The 15,034-nt window shown below is 45.3% G+C and overlaps 1 protein-coding gene across 1 annotated transcript in view; it reads left to right on the top strand.

Moving 5' to 3' along the window:
- KALRN (kalirin RhoGEF kinase) overlaps positions 1-15,034 on the top strand; it is a 231,188-nt gene that overhangs the window by 185,837 nt on the left and 30,317 nt on the right. The window contains 1 exon segment of the mRNA XM_073634491.1: positions 8,727-8,786. Coding sequence (XP_073490592.1) covers positions 8,727-8,786 — 60 coding nt within the window.

Consider the following 15,034-nt stretch of genomic DNA (forward strand, 5'->3'; position numbering starts at 1 on the left):
TGATGCAGACCATGGAACTCAGTGCAGAGATAGTGGGAACCCCTCACAATGGGCACAGCAGGTGTATAGACCCAGGAACTCGGCACAAGGATGGTGGGAACCCCTCATAATGGGCACAGCGAGTGTACAGACCCGGGAACTCAGCACAGGGATGGTGGGAACCCCTCATAATGGGCACAGTTGGTATACAGGCCTGGTTACTTGGTGCAGGGATTATGGGACCCCCTCATAATGGGCTCAACAGTTTTACAGACCCGGGAACTCAGCAGAAAGATGGTGGGAACCCCTCATAATGGGAACAGCAGGTTTACAGACCCAAAAACTGAGCACAGGGATGGTGGGAACCCCTCATGGGCACAGCAGGTGTACAGACCCGGGAACTCAGCACACGGATGGTGGGAACCCCTCATAATGGGTACAACAGGTGTACAGGACTCAGAAATTCAATGCAGGGGTAATGTAAACCCCTCATAGTAGGCACAGAATGGGGCAGACCTGAAACTTCATATTTTGTTGCACCAAAATCTACCAACCCAGTTCATGTGTCCATTGTATAAATGTCCTCAGACAAGGGACATCTAGTCCTGCTTAGTTCCCTAATAATGAGCTCCGACCAGCAGAACCCCTGACCCAGAAGCAAATCCAGGCAATATTTTCCATCCATTCATCCACAATTCCCACCATGTCATACTTTCAACCTAACCGAATTCTCACCCAAAAATAATGTCTCTTTTCTTGGACTGGATGTCCGATGTGTCTGGGGCCGCCCTGAAATCTTGGTATCCAAACTCTACAAAATCTTTTCACTGTCATAAAATAATTTTCTAGCTAATATTTTAGGATGATGAGTCTTCCACTGCAGGATGAAAGAGTCAAAGCTGAGACTTCAGCCAAGGTCATTGGCCCATTAATGGCTCTTCTCTAACCTCCCTCTGAGTCACTGTGGTGCCAAAAATTCCCAGCCAGACTTGGAAAGGTAGGTGGAAAAAGAAGCGCATGGTGTCCAATGAGATACCAATTGGATGGTATGTCAGAAGGCGTTTATTGAGAATAGAAATAATTACATTGAGCCAATGCGTTTCAGGGGAACGGGTACTCCCCCTTCTTCAGGGCTGTTGCTGCATGCTAATAGAAGGGAATAATTCCCAAACAGGTGTGTCAATGGCGAACAATCAAAAGGATGACTGTCAGAGTGTTGACGGTGTTTGCAGAGGCAGCAACAGCCCTGAAGAAGGGGGCATCCCTGTTCCCCCGAAACACGTTGGCTCGATGTACTTATTTGCTATTCTCAAGAAATGTGTTCTGATATACCATCCAACTTGCATCTCATTGGTCTTCATGCGCTCCTTTTTCTACTTACCTTTCCAAGTCTACATATGGAAACGACCATAAGGCCGTACCCAAAGAAAGCGGCCTAAGTCCCAAGAGAGCTCACCACCATCCTTAAATTAGGCTTAAACCACTGGAAAGGATCTCTTCTTACTCACCCAAGTTAATGCCCACCTGCGGCCAGTGACCGATCGAGTCAGTCCAGCACGGACTCCAGCCCCAACCAATTCCCAGCCAGGGAATGGCGTGGACTCCAATATATTTCATATTAAATTGTGAGACGTATCACTTTGCAGAACGTTCAAAGAGTATTTGGGAAGCATTTTTTTATTGTTAAATTTTAAAACTGCATATTTTCCAACATTTTTTGGAATTGGTAGAACTTGGAGGTCTATGTGTAAGAAAAATGTCCCTGGGGATGTCCTAAGCCAACAATGACTGCAGTGTTTGTAAAAAGATTGTCTCCTGTAATCCTCAGATTCATCTAGTGACCATACTGAAATACCTCAGTAAAAAAAAAAAAATACTACAGTATGACCACTAGATGGAGATAATCATATTATGAACAATATGGCGATCACTTGGATGTGGCCCTCTGTTTGCCTTTATCTGGTCTCTGACTATGCCTTCCACTGATATAAGGCACTATTCCTTCCACTGACACCAATGATGGCACACTATTCTTCCCACTGACACCAATGATGGCACACTATTCCTCCCACTGACACCAATGATGGGACACTATTCCTTCCATTGACACCAATGGTGGGACACTATTCCTCCCACTGATACCAATGATGGGACACTATTTCTTCCACTGACACCAATGATGGGACACTATTTCTTCCACTTACACCAATGATGGGACACTATTCCTTCCACTGACACCAATGATGGGACACTATTCCTTCCACTGACACCTATGATGGGACACTATTTCTTCCACTTACACCAATGATGGGACACTATTCCTTCCACTGACACCAATGATGGGGCACTATTCCTTCCACTGACACCAATGATGGGACACTATTCCTTCCACTGACACCAATGATGGGACACTATTTCTTCCACTTACACCAATGATGGGACACTATTTCTTCCACTTACACCAATGATGGGACACTATTCCTCCCACTGACACCAATGATGGCACACTAGTCCTCCCACTGACACCAATGATGGGACACTATTCCTTCCATTGACACCAATGGTGGGACACTATTCCTCCCACTGATACCAATGATGGGACACTATTCCTTCCATTGACACCAATGATGGGACACTATTCCTCCCACTGATACCAATGATGGGGCACTATTCCTCCCACTGACACCAATGATGGGACACTATTCCTCCCACTGACACCAATGATGGGACACTATTCCTCCCACTGATACCAATGATGGGGCACTATTCCTCCCACTGACACCAATGATGGCGCACTATTCTTCCCACTGACACCAATGATGGGACACTAGTCCTCCCAGTGACACCAATGATGGGACACTATTCCTCCCACTGACACCAATGATGGGACACTATTCCTCCCACTGACACCAATGGTGGGACACTATTCCTCCCACCGACACCAATGATGGGATACTATTCTTCCCACTGACATCAATGATGGGACACTAGTCCTCCCACTGACACCAATGATGGGGCACTATTCCTCCCACTGACACCAATGATGGGACACTATTCCTCCCAATGACACCAATGATGGGACACTATTCCTCCCACTGACACCAATGGTGGGACACTATTCCTCCCACTGACACCAATGGTGGGACACTATTCCTCCCACTGACACCAATGATGGGACCCTAGTCCTTTCACTAAAACCAGAGATGGGGAACGTATTCTCCCAGTGACACCAGTTATGGGGCAACTATCCTTCCACCGAGACACCGAGCCTATGGCATTGTTTACTCCCACTGGCCACAGTCCGGCCCCCAAAAAAGTTTGAGAAGTTTGAGGGGCAGTAAACTGGCTCTTTGTTTTGAAAGTCCCTGGATCAGAACATCCAGATGGTAATTTTTTTTTTATACATAGACCCCCAAGTGTCGTCATGTGTACAGAATTGTCTTTTTTGGGGTGATATTTACTGAAGTGTTGGGTTTCAGAAGTATTAAAATTATGATGGATTTTGAAAAAAAATGTAAAAAAACTTAAATCAGAAACAAATTTAGGCAACTAAATAAATTGGACTAGAACTGGCTTGAAACAAATTGGCGTAAGCATTTGTCAGTCTTTGTAAATGCCTCCTGCCGCCAGATCTGACTGCAGAGATGAAGGAAAATTTTGTTGGTGTAAACAAATTTTGGAAAATTTTTGAAACAAAAATGTCTCATCCCCCTACTTTATATAAATATCACCCTTTGCATTCAATGTTTGCGTGTTCAAATGTCAGTGTCTCCGTCATGTTGTCTCTTGTTAGTGGTTTAGTGCCCTGTGCTAAATAATAATTTGGGGTACCTTATTAACCAGGGCCGTCTTAATAGCATCATAGGCAGGTTGCCCCAGTTTACACACCTACTCTCAAGAATTAAAGTATAAATAGAATTAAACATATTTATTGGTACTTTCAATAAAATAGATTTTAAACAATAGGAAAACATTCCACAAATCAAAGACTAACCAACACAGGGGGCACAGTACAGGTTCCGGGACACGGCCATCACAGAAAAGCGTGACTATCCCAGCAAATCCTGGACAGTTGGCAAGTATGATGTAATCCAAGATTATCATGGGGCCCCTGGGCAGTGCCCATGCATTAAGACAGCCCTGACCTTAACTGTCAGCTGGACAGGAGATAAGAATCATCCCCTAATAATAATAAGATGCACATGTCAGTTATTGCATTGGATTGATACATCCCTACACACTGCTGTGATAGGCTGATGATATTTTACATACAGTGCATCATTATTTTTCTCAAAATTCTACAAACAATCCCCCATAATGACAACGTGAAAGAAGTATGTTTGAAATCTTTGCAAAAAAAAAAATACAGTGGAACCTTGGATTACGAGCATAATCCGTTCCAGGAGAATGCTTGTAATGCAAAGCACTTGCATATCAAAGCGAGTTTCCCCATAGAAGTCAATGGAAACAAAGATAATTAGTTCCGCATTGACTTTTATTGCATGCAATACCGCATGTGGCCAGAGGTGGGGGGGGCGCCGGAGAGCTAGGGAAATACTCGGGGACAGCTTGGCTAAACTCGGAAAGGCTTGGAAACACTCAGGAACAGAGTATTTCCGAGTGATTCCAAGTATTTCCGAACGGCTCAAAACTGTTCCGAGTGTAACCGGCACCCCCACACCTCTAATGCAGTACTGCCAAATTCAGTACTGCACACCCCATTAGCTTGAATTCTGCTCGTTTTGCGAGACAATACTCGCAAACTGAGTCAGAATTTAAAAAAAAAAGTTGCTCGTCTTTCAAAAGGCTCGTTAACCGTGTTACTCGTTAACCAAGTTTCCACTGTAAGGAAATAATCGCATGTACATAAGTATCGCAGCCTTTGCCATGACACTCAGAATTGAGCTCAGGTCCATCCTGTTTCCACTGATCATCCTTGAGATGTTTCTACAACTTGATTGAAGTCCACCTGTGGTAAATTCAGTTGATTGGACATGATTTGGAAAGGCACACACCTGTCTATTGAAGGTCCCACAGGTAACAGTGCATGTCAGAGCACAAACCAAGCCATAAAGTCCAAGGAATTGTCTGTAGACCTCCAAGACAGGATTGTATGGAGGCACAGATGGGTACAGAAACATTTCTGCAGTTATTGAAGGGCCCAATGAGCACAGTGGCCTCCATCATCCATAAATGGAATTAGTTTGGAACCACCAGGACTCTTCCTAGAACGGGCCTCCCCTGCCAAACTGAGCAGTTGGGGGGAGAAGCGCCTTAGTCAGGGAGGTGACCAAGAACCCGATGGTCACTCTGACAGAGCTCCAGCATTTCTCTGTGGAGGGGGGAGAACTTTCCAGAGCAACAACCATCTCTGCAGCACTCCACCAATCAGGCTGTATGGTAGAGTGGCCAGACGGAAGCCACTCCTCAGTAAAAGGCAGATGACAACCCGCATGGAGTTTACCAAAAAGCACCTGAAGGACTCTGACCATGAGAAACAAAATTCTCTGGTCTAATGAAACAAAGATTGAACTCTTAGGCCTGAATGGCAAGCATCATGTCTGGAGGAAACCAGGCACCGCTCATCACCTGGCCAATACCATCCCTACAGTGAAGCATGGTGGTGGCAGCATCATGCTGTGGGGGTGTTTTTTAGCGGCAGGAACTGGGAGACTAGTCAGGATTGAGGGAAAGATGAATGCAGCAATGTACAGAGACATCCTTGATCAAAACCTGCTCCAGAGCGCTCTTGGGCGAAGGTTCATCTTCCAACAGGACAATGACCCTAAGCACACAGCCAAGATAACAATGGCGTGGCTATGGGACAACTCTGTGAATGTCCTTGAGTGGCCCAGAATTGAACCCAATTGAACATCTCTGGAGAGACCTGAAAATGGCTGTGCACCGACACTCCCCATCCAACCTGATGTTGCTTGAGAGGTCCTACAAAGAAGAGTTGAAGAAACTGCCAAAAAATAGGTGTGCCAAGCTTGTAGCATCATACTCAAAAAGACTTGAGGCTGTAATTGGTGCCAAAGGAGCGTCACCAAAGTATTGAGCAAAGGCTGTGATACTTATGTACATGGGAGGAGCCTGTGATACTTATGTACATGGGAGGAGCCTGTGATACTTATGTACATGGGAGGAGCCTGTGATACTTATGTACATGGGAGGAGCCTGTGATACTTATGTACATGGGAGGAGCCTGTGAGACTTATGTACATGGGAGGAGCCTGTGATACTTATGTACATGGGAGGATCCTGTAATTCTTGTGTACATGGGAGGAGCCTGTGATACTTATGTACATAGGAGGAGCCTGTGATACTTATGTACATGGGAGGAGCCTGTGATACTTATGTACATGGGATTTTTTTTTTTTATATGAATTTGCAAAGATTTCAAACAAACTTCTTCCACGTTGTCATTATGGGGGATTGTTTGTAGAATTTTGAGGAAAATAATGAATTTAATCCATTTTGGAACAAGGCTGTAACATAACAAAATGTGGAAAAAGTGAAGCGATTTGAATACTTTCCGGATGCACTGTATGTAAATTTAATGGAATATACACGGCTAGGGGGCAATATTCAGTGTGTGTGGTGGACAGGTGGAGCGCCCTCTCTGGTGAGTCTACACTGAATATAACTGCAAAATACTCAAAGATTTGGCACTTCATATATAACAAGAAATCGCAAAAAAATTTTGACAGAGCTCCAAGTACAATCTCATTTACATATTTCGAAGATTTCAATTATTTGCAATCTACACAAATAATTATAATCAATTGGAAGCTAGAGTGTTCCCACCAGGAGTGAGATAACCCCGCCCCCTGAGTTACTGGACAGCGATCGACATCTCAGTGTGATCGGGGGAAAAAATCTTCAAACATTCTCCTGCCCTCCGGCTCTCTAAAACCCTAACTCCTGTGTTCTAGAACCTCTTTATAATCATGCCCTATGGAGTCACGCTCTCTAGAACATCTTTCTAATCCTGATTTCTAGGGTCCCACGCTAGAACCTCTTTTTAATCCTTCTCTATAGATTCACACTCTCTAGAACCTCTTCCTAATCCTGCTATCCGGGTCCAACCCTTTAGAACCTAGCTCTCTTTAGAATCTTGCTTTCGAGAGTCACATTCTCTATAGAACCTCTTTTCTAATCCTGATATCTAGGGTCCCACTCAAGAACCTCTTTATAATCCTGCCCTATAGAGTCACACTATTAAGAACCTCTCCCTAAACCTGCTATCCAGGGTCCCACCCTTTAGAACCTAGATGTCTTTAGAATCCTGCTTTCTAGAGTCACAATCTCTAGAATCCTGTTCTCTAGGGTCTCATTCACTAGTATCCTGTTCTCTGGGATCCCACCCAAGAACCTAGCTCTCTTCTGAATTCTGTTACCTATGGTCCCACTCTAGAAAACTGCACTCCAGAACCACAGATGTTTAGAGCTTCATTTTTTTAGAACCTATGTCTTTTACAGAATCCTACTTTCTAGAGCCATGGTCTCTAGAATCATGTTCTCTGTGGTCTCACTCACTTGATTCCTGCTCTCTAGAATCCCACTCGGGAACCTAGCTCTCTTCTGAATCCTGCTGTTTAGGGTCCCATTCTCTAGAATAATTCTCTCTAGAATTCCAACTGTTTAGAACCCTGTTTTCTAGAACCTATGTATTTTACAGAATCCTGCTCTCTAGATTCAAATTCTCTAGAATTCTGCTCTCTAGGTTCTCACTCTCCAGAACCTAACTTTCTTCAGAATCCTGCTCTCTAGGGTCTCTCTTTCTAGAACCTCTTCAGAATCCTACTTTATGGGGTCCCACTTTCTGGCACCTCTAATTCAAAAAGCTGCTCTCTGGAGTCTTGTTCTCTACAACCTCTTCAGAATCCTGCTTTCTAGGGTCCCACTCTCCAGAACCTAGCTCTCTAAAGATCTATGCTCTCTAGAGTTACTCTCTAGAATCCTGCTCTTTAGGGCCCCTGAGAAAGCATTTCTAGAAACCAGACCGCTCTCTTCAGAATCCTGCTCTCTGGGTTCCACCTCTCGAAAACCTCTTTGAAATCCTGCTGCTCTTTAGGATCCCACTCTCTAGAACCTAGCTCTCTTCAGGATCCTGCTTTTATAGAGACACCTTATCTAGAATCCTGCTCTCTAGGGCCTTACTCACTAGACTCCTTACTCACTATGATCCCAACTCTTTAGAACCTCGTTCTCTAGAACATAGCTCTTTTACGGAATCCTGCTCTCTAGAGTCACTTTCTTTTGGAATCCTGTTCTCTAGAGTTCCAATCTCTTCTGATTATTGCTCTCCGCTCTTTGGAACCACATTTTCTAGACTTTCGGTATAGGTTCTCTGCTCCTGAGGAGTTGTGAAAACTTTGTACACACCCCACTTCAATGAAAAGTCAAGAAACCCGGTGACCTCCAGAAGAAATCCTTCTGTCCCAGTCCTGGTCAGAACCGCTATCTTTTCGGGTTTGGGCTCCAACAATTGCTGTGTGTCAATATGCCCAATGAAATATTGGCCTCTGATTGGCTCTTGAGGGGCTCTTGTAAAGTTTCTTCGGTCGATCTGTCTTTGTGAAAAGAAAGGTAAGGGTTGTGGATTGGTGGCCTCTGTGACCTTCCTCTGGCGGAGGGTGTGGGGTGTGGGGGGGGGGGGTCGGAGTTCAGCATTTCTTTCTCCCAGCAGTTGCCCCTATTTATTCCGGCTCTCTAATCTTCTCTTCTTGGCTCTCCACCTACAGGACCACAACAGTTCCGAGGAGTCGGAATGTGATGACTTTGATCCCGGTGCTAGCATGGAGGTATGGCGACTCTCATGTGCAGCCTTTGACTCACACTTTCCTAAAATGCTATCTGACTGGCTGTCATGCTGAGCAAATGGCTTTGTTACTTATGCTGGATCAAGAATGCAACCATGAAAGTCTGTTCCAGGTCAGTGTTTCAAGTTGCATTGAAGCCACTGAATCAGCATGACAGCCAGGCAAAGAGCATTTTCAGAAGGAAAAGATAACGTATATTTTTCTCTCAGCACAGGTCTCCTGTTCAGTCAATCTGGTGCCAATGATAACCTGCGGATCCATATCTGGTGACACTTCATATAAGTGTCCTGATTTGTATCTAGATCAGTGGTCTCCAAATTGTGGCCCTTTGCTTGCCTTTATCTGGCCCTTGAAAGATTATTACTGACACCAATGATGGGACACTATTCCTCCCACTGACACCAATGATGGGGCACTATTCCTTCCACTGACACCAATGATGGGGCACTATTCCTTCCACTGACACCAATGATGGGACACTATTCCTTCCACTGACACCAATGATGGGGCACTATTCCTTCCACTGACACAAACAATGGGGCATAATTCTTTCCATTGACACCAATGATGGGGCACTATTCCTTCCACTGACACCAATGATGGGGCACTATTCCTTCCACTGACACCAATGATGGGACACTATTCCTCCCACTGACACCAATGGTGGGGCACTATTCCCCACTGAAACTAATGATGGGGCACTATTCCTTCCACTGATACCGATGATGGGACACTATTCCTCCCACTGTCACCAATGATGGGGCACTATTCCTTCCACTGTTACCAATGATGGGACACTATTCCTCCCACTGACATCAATTATGGGACACTATTCCTCCCACTGATACCAATGATGGGGCACTATTCCTTCCACTGATACCAATGATGGGACACTATTCCTCCCACTGAAACCAATGATGGGGCACTATTCCTCCCACTGATACCAATGATGGGGTACTATTCCAACTACTGCCACCAACAATGGGGGATCTATTCCTTCCACTGACACCACCAATAGGGCACTATTCCTTCCACTGACACCACCAATGGGGCACCATTCCTTTCACTGACACCGCCAATGGGGCACCATTCCTCCCACTGACACCACCAATGGGGCACCATTCCTCCCACTGACACCACCAATAGGGCACTAGTCCTCCCACTGACACCACCAATGGGGCACTATTCCTTCCACTGACACCAACAATGGGGCACTATTCCTTCCACTGACACCACCAATAGGGCACTATTCCTTCCACTGACACCAACTATTGATCCCCCTAATACCGAAGATCAGGCATTGTTTACTCCCACAGGGCATTGTCCGCCCCCCCCCCCCCCCCACCTAAACTCTGATGGACAGTAAACTGGCCCTTTCCTTAGAAAGTTTGGAGATCCCCGATCTAGATGAATGGATTCTGGGGACCCCATCTATCATCCTTAGTTGGTACAACATCTAGGGGCCTATTTATAAAACATTCCTTGTACAAATGTCACAAGTATTCATGCAAGCTGAATGAAATGTTCTCGTATTGTTTCTAATAGGTTAATTCCTGCATCATCAGTTCCATCTAGTGACCAAAATGTGGTATAGTTTTCTGAAATACCTCAGTGACAAAATATTCCTCATTTTTGCCATTAGATGGCGATGATGACACAGGAACAAATCTATTGGAAAAAATACAAAGAAATTTTTTTTTCAACTTGCAAGAATGCCCCTGACCTTCATCCAACGAATGTTCTATAAAGAGACCTCATAAAATCTTTTATGGTTTACAGTGAGGGGAAAAAAGTATTTGATCCCCTGATCATTTTGTACGTTTGTCCACTGACATAAATGATCAGTCTATAATTTTTTTGGTCGGTTTATTGTGAGAGACAGAAAAACATCAAAAATATCCAGAAAAACGCATTTCAAAAAAGTTATAAATTGATTTGCATTTTAATGAGTGAAATAAGTATTTGACCCCTTCACAAAACATGACTTAGTAGTTGGTGGTAAAACCTTTGTTGGCCATCACAGAGGTCAGATGTTTCTTGTAGATGTCCTCCAGGTTTGCACACATCTCAGGAGGGATTTTGTCCTCTTTGCAGATCCTCTCCAAGTCATTAAGGTTTCCAGGCTGACGTTTGGTAACTCGAACCTTCAGCTCCATCCCTTTCTATGGGATAAATGGTTTTATTTATTATTATTTATTATTATTATTTATTTATTTATATGGGATTAAGGTCTGGAGACTGGCTAGGCCACTCCAGGACCTTAATGTGCTTAAGGTCCTGGAGAGGCCTTCTTGAGCCACTCCTTTGTTGCCTTGGCCGTGTGTTTTGGGTCATTGACATGCTGGAAGACCCATCCATGACCCATTTTTAGTGTTCTGGCTGAGGGAAGGAGGTTCTCCCCCAAGATTTGATGGCACATGGCCCCGTCCATCGTCCCTTTGATGCGGTGAAGTTGTCCTGTCCTCTTAGCAGAAAAACACCCCCAAAGCATAATGTCTCCACCTCCATGTATGACGGTGGGGGATGGTGTTCTTGGAGTCATAGGCAGGATTCCTCCTCTTCCAAACACGGTGAGTTGAGTTGATGCCAAAGAGCTCAATTTTGTTCTCATCTGACCACAACACTTTCCTCCAGTTCTCCTCTGAATCATTCAGATGTTCATTAGTAATCTTCAGATGGACCTGTAGATGTGATTTCATGAGCAGGGGGGCCTTGCGGGGGCTGCAGGATTTCAGTCCTTCACGGTGTAGTGTGTTACCGATTGTTTTCTTGGTGACTATGGTCCCAGCTGAGATTCTCCCGTGTAGTTCTGGGCTGATTCCTCACCGTTCTCATCATCATTGAAACTCCACGAGGTGAGATCTTCCATGGAGCCCCAGACTGAGGGAGATCGACCGTTATTTTGTGTTTCTTCCATTTACAAATATTCCCACCAACTGTTGTCACCCTCCCACCAAGCTGCTTGGCGATGGTCTTGTAGCCCATTCCAGCCTTGTGTAGGTCTACAATCTTGTCCCCGACATCCTTGGACAGCTCTTTGGTCTTGGCCATGGTGGAGAGATTGGAATCTGATCGATTGCTTCTGTGGACAGGTGTCTTTTATACAGGTAACAAGCTGGGATTAGGAGCACTCCCTTTAAGAGAGAGTGCTCCTAATCTCAGCTCGTTACATGTATAGAAGACATCTGGGAGCCAGAAATCTTGCTGATTGATAGGGGATCAAATACTTATTTCACTCATTAGAATGCAAATCAATTTATAACTTTTTTGAAATGTGTTTTTCTGGATATTTTTGTTGTTGTTCTGTCTCTCACTGTTATAATAAACCGACCAATAAAATTATAGACCGATCGTTTCTTCGTCAGTGGGGCGAATGTACAAAATCAGCAGGGGAGCAAATACTTTCCCCCCCTCACTGTATCTTTATTTACTGGGATGTGTTCTATATGTTTTTTTTTTCCTGAAAACGTGATTCACGATTTTGGTTTATAATAGAGAATCGATATAATCATTGAACATTTATTGGTGAATTGTTTGATGTCACCTGTACAGGAAGAAATACGCAGATTTCAGAAGTCACCGGCGAGCGAATTCTTCTATATATTGTTATTTATCCGCAACACCGGGAGCCGTCATTTCAATTTTTTTATTTTTCGTAACAAAATTGAATCTGCAAGAAAAAAGTTTCTTTCCAGCATTAGATTAAAATGTATCTAAACATAGAAACAAATGTATCCTTGTTCCTTATATTACAGCTTGCCAGTCCTCAGAGGTGGAGGCTGCATTTGTTTTCTTTCTTTTTGAGACTAAGAATATTTTCAGCGAGTACAGAAAATACCTGGTGGTCCTGCCAGAAATGCAATGTCCTGGTCACTTCCTGTGAGCTGAATTGAAATCACAAACAATGTTCAATTCTGTAAACTACTAATCACCTCCCCCCCTCCCCAAGTAATAGAGAGGAAGGCCTGTTTGAAGTCCAGCCTGGGACACAACCATGGCTCCCTCCTTAGATACAGTGGAGGATTGATTGTAGCCATTATATTAGAGCGCTCCCCCCCACTCTGGATGAAGGAGCACAGGGGGCACCTTTGGACAGCAGCATTATCAGTCGGGGGGGGAGTGTTAGACAGACTAGCAGATTTAGATACACTAACAAATTGAAGCCAAACTCCAGATCACACTTTATAATCAGTTACAGTAACAGTTTTTGTCCCTTTTGGGATAAAAGTTTTACATAAATAAAAGCTGATTATTGTAAGCACCCCTGTCATAAATGGTTTGTGAACTGATACATTCTGCTGGAGAGCTTTTACTTTAAAAAAAAAAACAATGGACTTACTGGCTGGATCATCAGGTGAAAATAGAAGAAAGCCTTTAAAAAAATAAATAAATGCAGCTACCATATCGAAGGACCGGTAAGCTGCAATATATAACACTAAAGCTGAACTCTGGGATCATCAAATATTGTCTAAGTCCATGCAGCCCGCGTCTTGTTCTTTGAATCTTGGTGTGCTTTGCAGGGTGACTGGTCCTGTCTCCGCCTCCTCCTGTAGTGGGAGGAGCCTGCTGGGTCCCTCCCACAGCTCTGCTCCCTCTTCTTGTGCAGGGTGACTGGTCTTGTCTCCGCCCCCCTCCTGTAGTTCTCTGCAGGCAGCCTGTAGTGGGTGGAGCCTGCTGGGCCCCTCCCACAGCTCTGCTCTCTGCACAGGCTATGTACAGCCCAGTGATGAGGTCACGGCTACATTTATATGGTAAAATCTGGGTTTGCAAAGGCATTTTGTGCCCACAAAGAGGATTTATATCCTTTGAATGGTATATTTAAATGAAAACCTTTTTGTCCAGGTTTAGCTTTAAGTCACCTTTTCATGGAATCTGATATTAAAGTATAATTCTACTTTTATCTGGATACCTCTTAAAGTATTGTTCTGCCTGGATTACTCTTCAGCTGATTGCTGTGGCCCATGGGGTGCTCAACCTGCGGCCCTCCACTTGTTGTGGAACTTCAAGTCCCATGAGGCATTGCAAGGCTGACCGGTACAAGCATGACTCCCACAGACAGAGGGATGATGGGACTTGTAGTTTCGCAACAGCTGGAGAATAGAAAGGTTTGATTAGTTTGACGCATCGAATGTTTTCATTATAAAGTCTCCTCTGTTTGTATTGATAATGATTGGCTTTGTATTGTGATTTCATCTCATAATCTGAGCAGAGAACGATCGATTCCATAAAATGACCCCAGAAAAACCTTCTTCACGTCAACTGACTTTTTTGCACTCAAACAGCAGTTCAGGGTCATTAAATTCTTCTTTTTTCCTGGGGTGGGTTCAGCCTTGGGCACCTAGAACCCATACCCCCCCCGCCCCCCCTCCCCCCCGATGTGTTCTAGGTGGAACCCCCCAAGCTCTTCCCAATCAATTATAGAGTTCCCCCAGTACAGATCTTCCCGGTAGTAGTTACCCCCCACAGTACAGATCTTCTTCCTAATTACAGATTCCCCCACCCTCATCACTGATAGTCCCCCCCACCCCCATCCCCCAGTGTGGATCCTGTCCCGGCTTGTATCATTTCTCCCCAGCAATACGGATCTTCCCTCAATACAGCACCCCCCCTCCAGGAAATCCACCCACCAGAGTGAGATGAAGTCCTCCCTGGGCCCAGACTTGAGGAGTCTCCCTTCCTCTGAGCTTCCACTACCTGCCCACTACCTGCCCACTACCTGCCCACTACCTGCCCACTACCCGCCCACTACCCGCCCACTACCCACCCACTACCCGTCCACCACCCGCCCACTACCCGTCCACTACCCATCCACTACCCGTCCACTACCTGCCCACTACCTGCCCACTACCCGCCCACTACCCGCCCACTACCCGTCCACTACCCGCCCACTACCTGCCCACTACCCGCCCACTACCTGCCCACTACCTACCCACTACCCGCCCACTACCTGTCCACTACCCGCCCACTACCTGCCCACTACCCGCCCACTACCTGCCCACTACCTACCCACTACCTGCCCACTACCTGTCCACTACCTGCCCACTACCTACCCACTACCTGCCCACTACCTGTCCACTACCCGCCCACTACCTGCCCACTACCTACCCACTACCTGCCCACTACCTGCCCACTACCTACCCACTACCTGTCCACTACCCACCCACTACCCACCCACTACCCGCCCACTACCCGCCCACTACCCGCCCACTACCCGCCCACTACCCGCCCAC

Source organism: Aquarana catesbeiana, linkage group LG06, assembly GCF_042186555.1.
Source record: "Aquarana catesbeiana isolate 2022-GZ linkage group LG06, ASM4218655v1, whole genome shotgun sequence".
NCBI classification, from domain to species: Eukaryota; Metazoa; Chordata; class Amphibia; order Anura; family Ranidae; genus Aquarana; species Aquarana catesbeiana.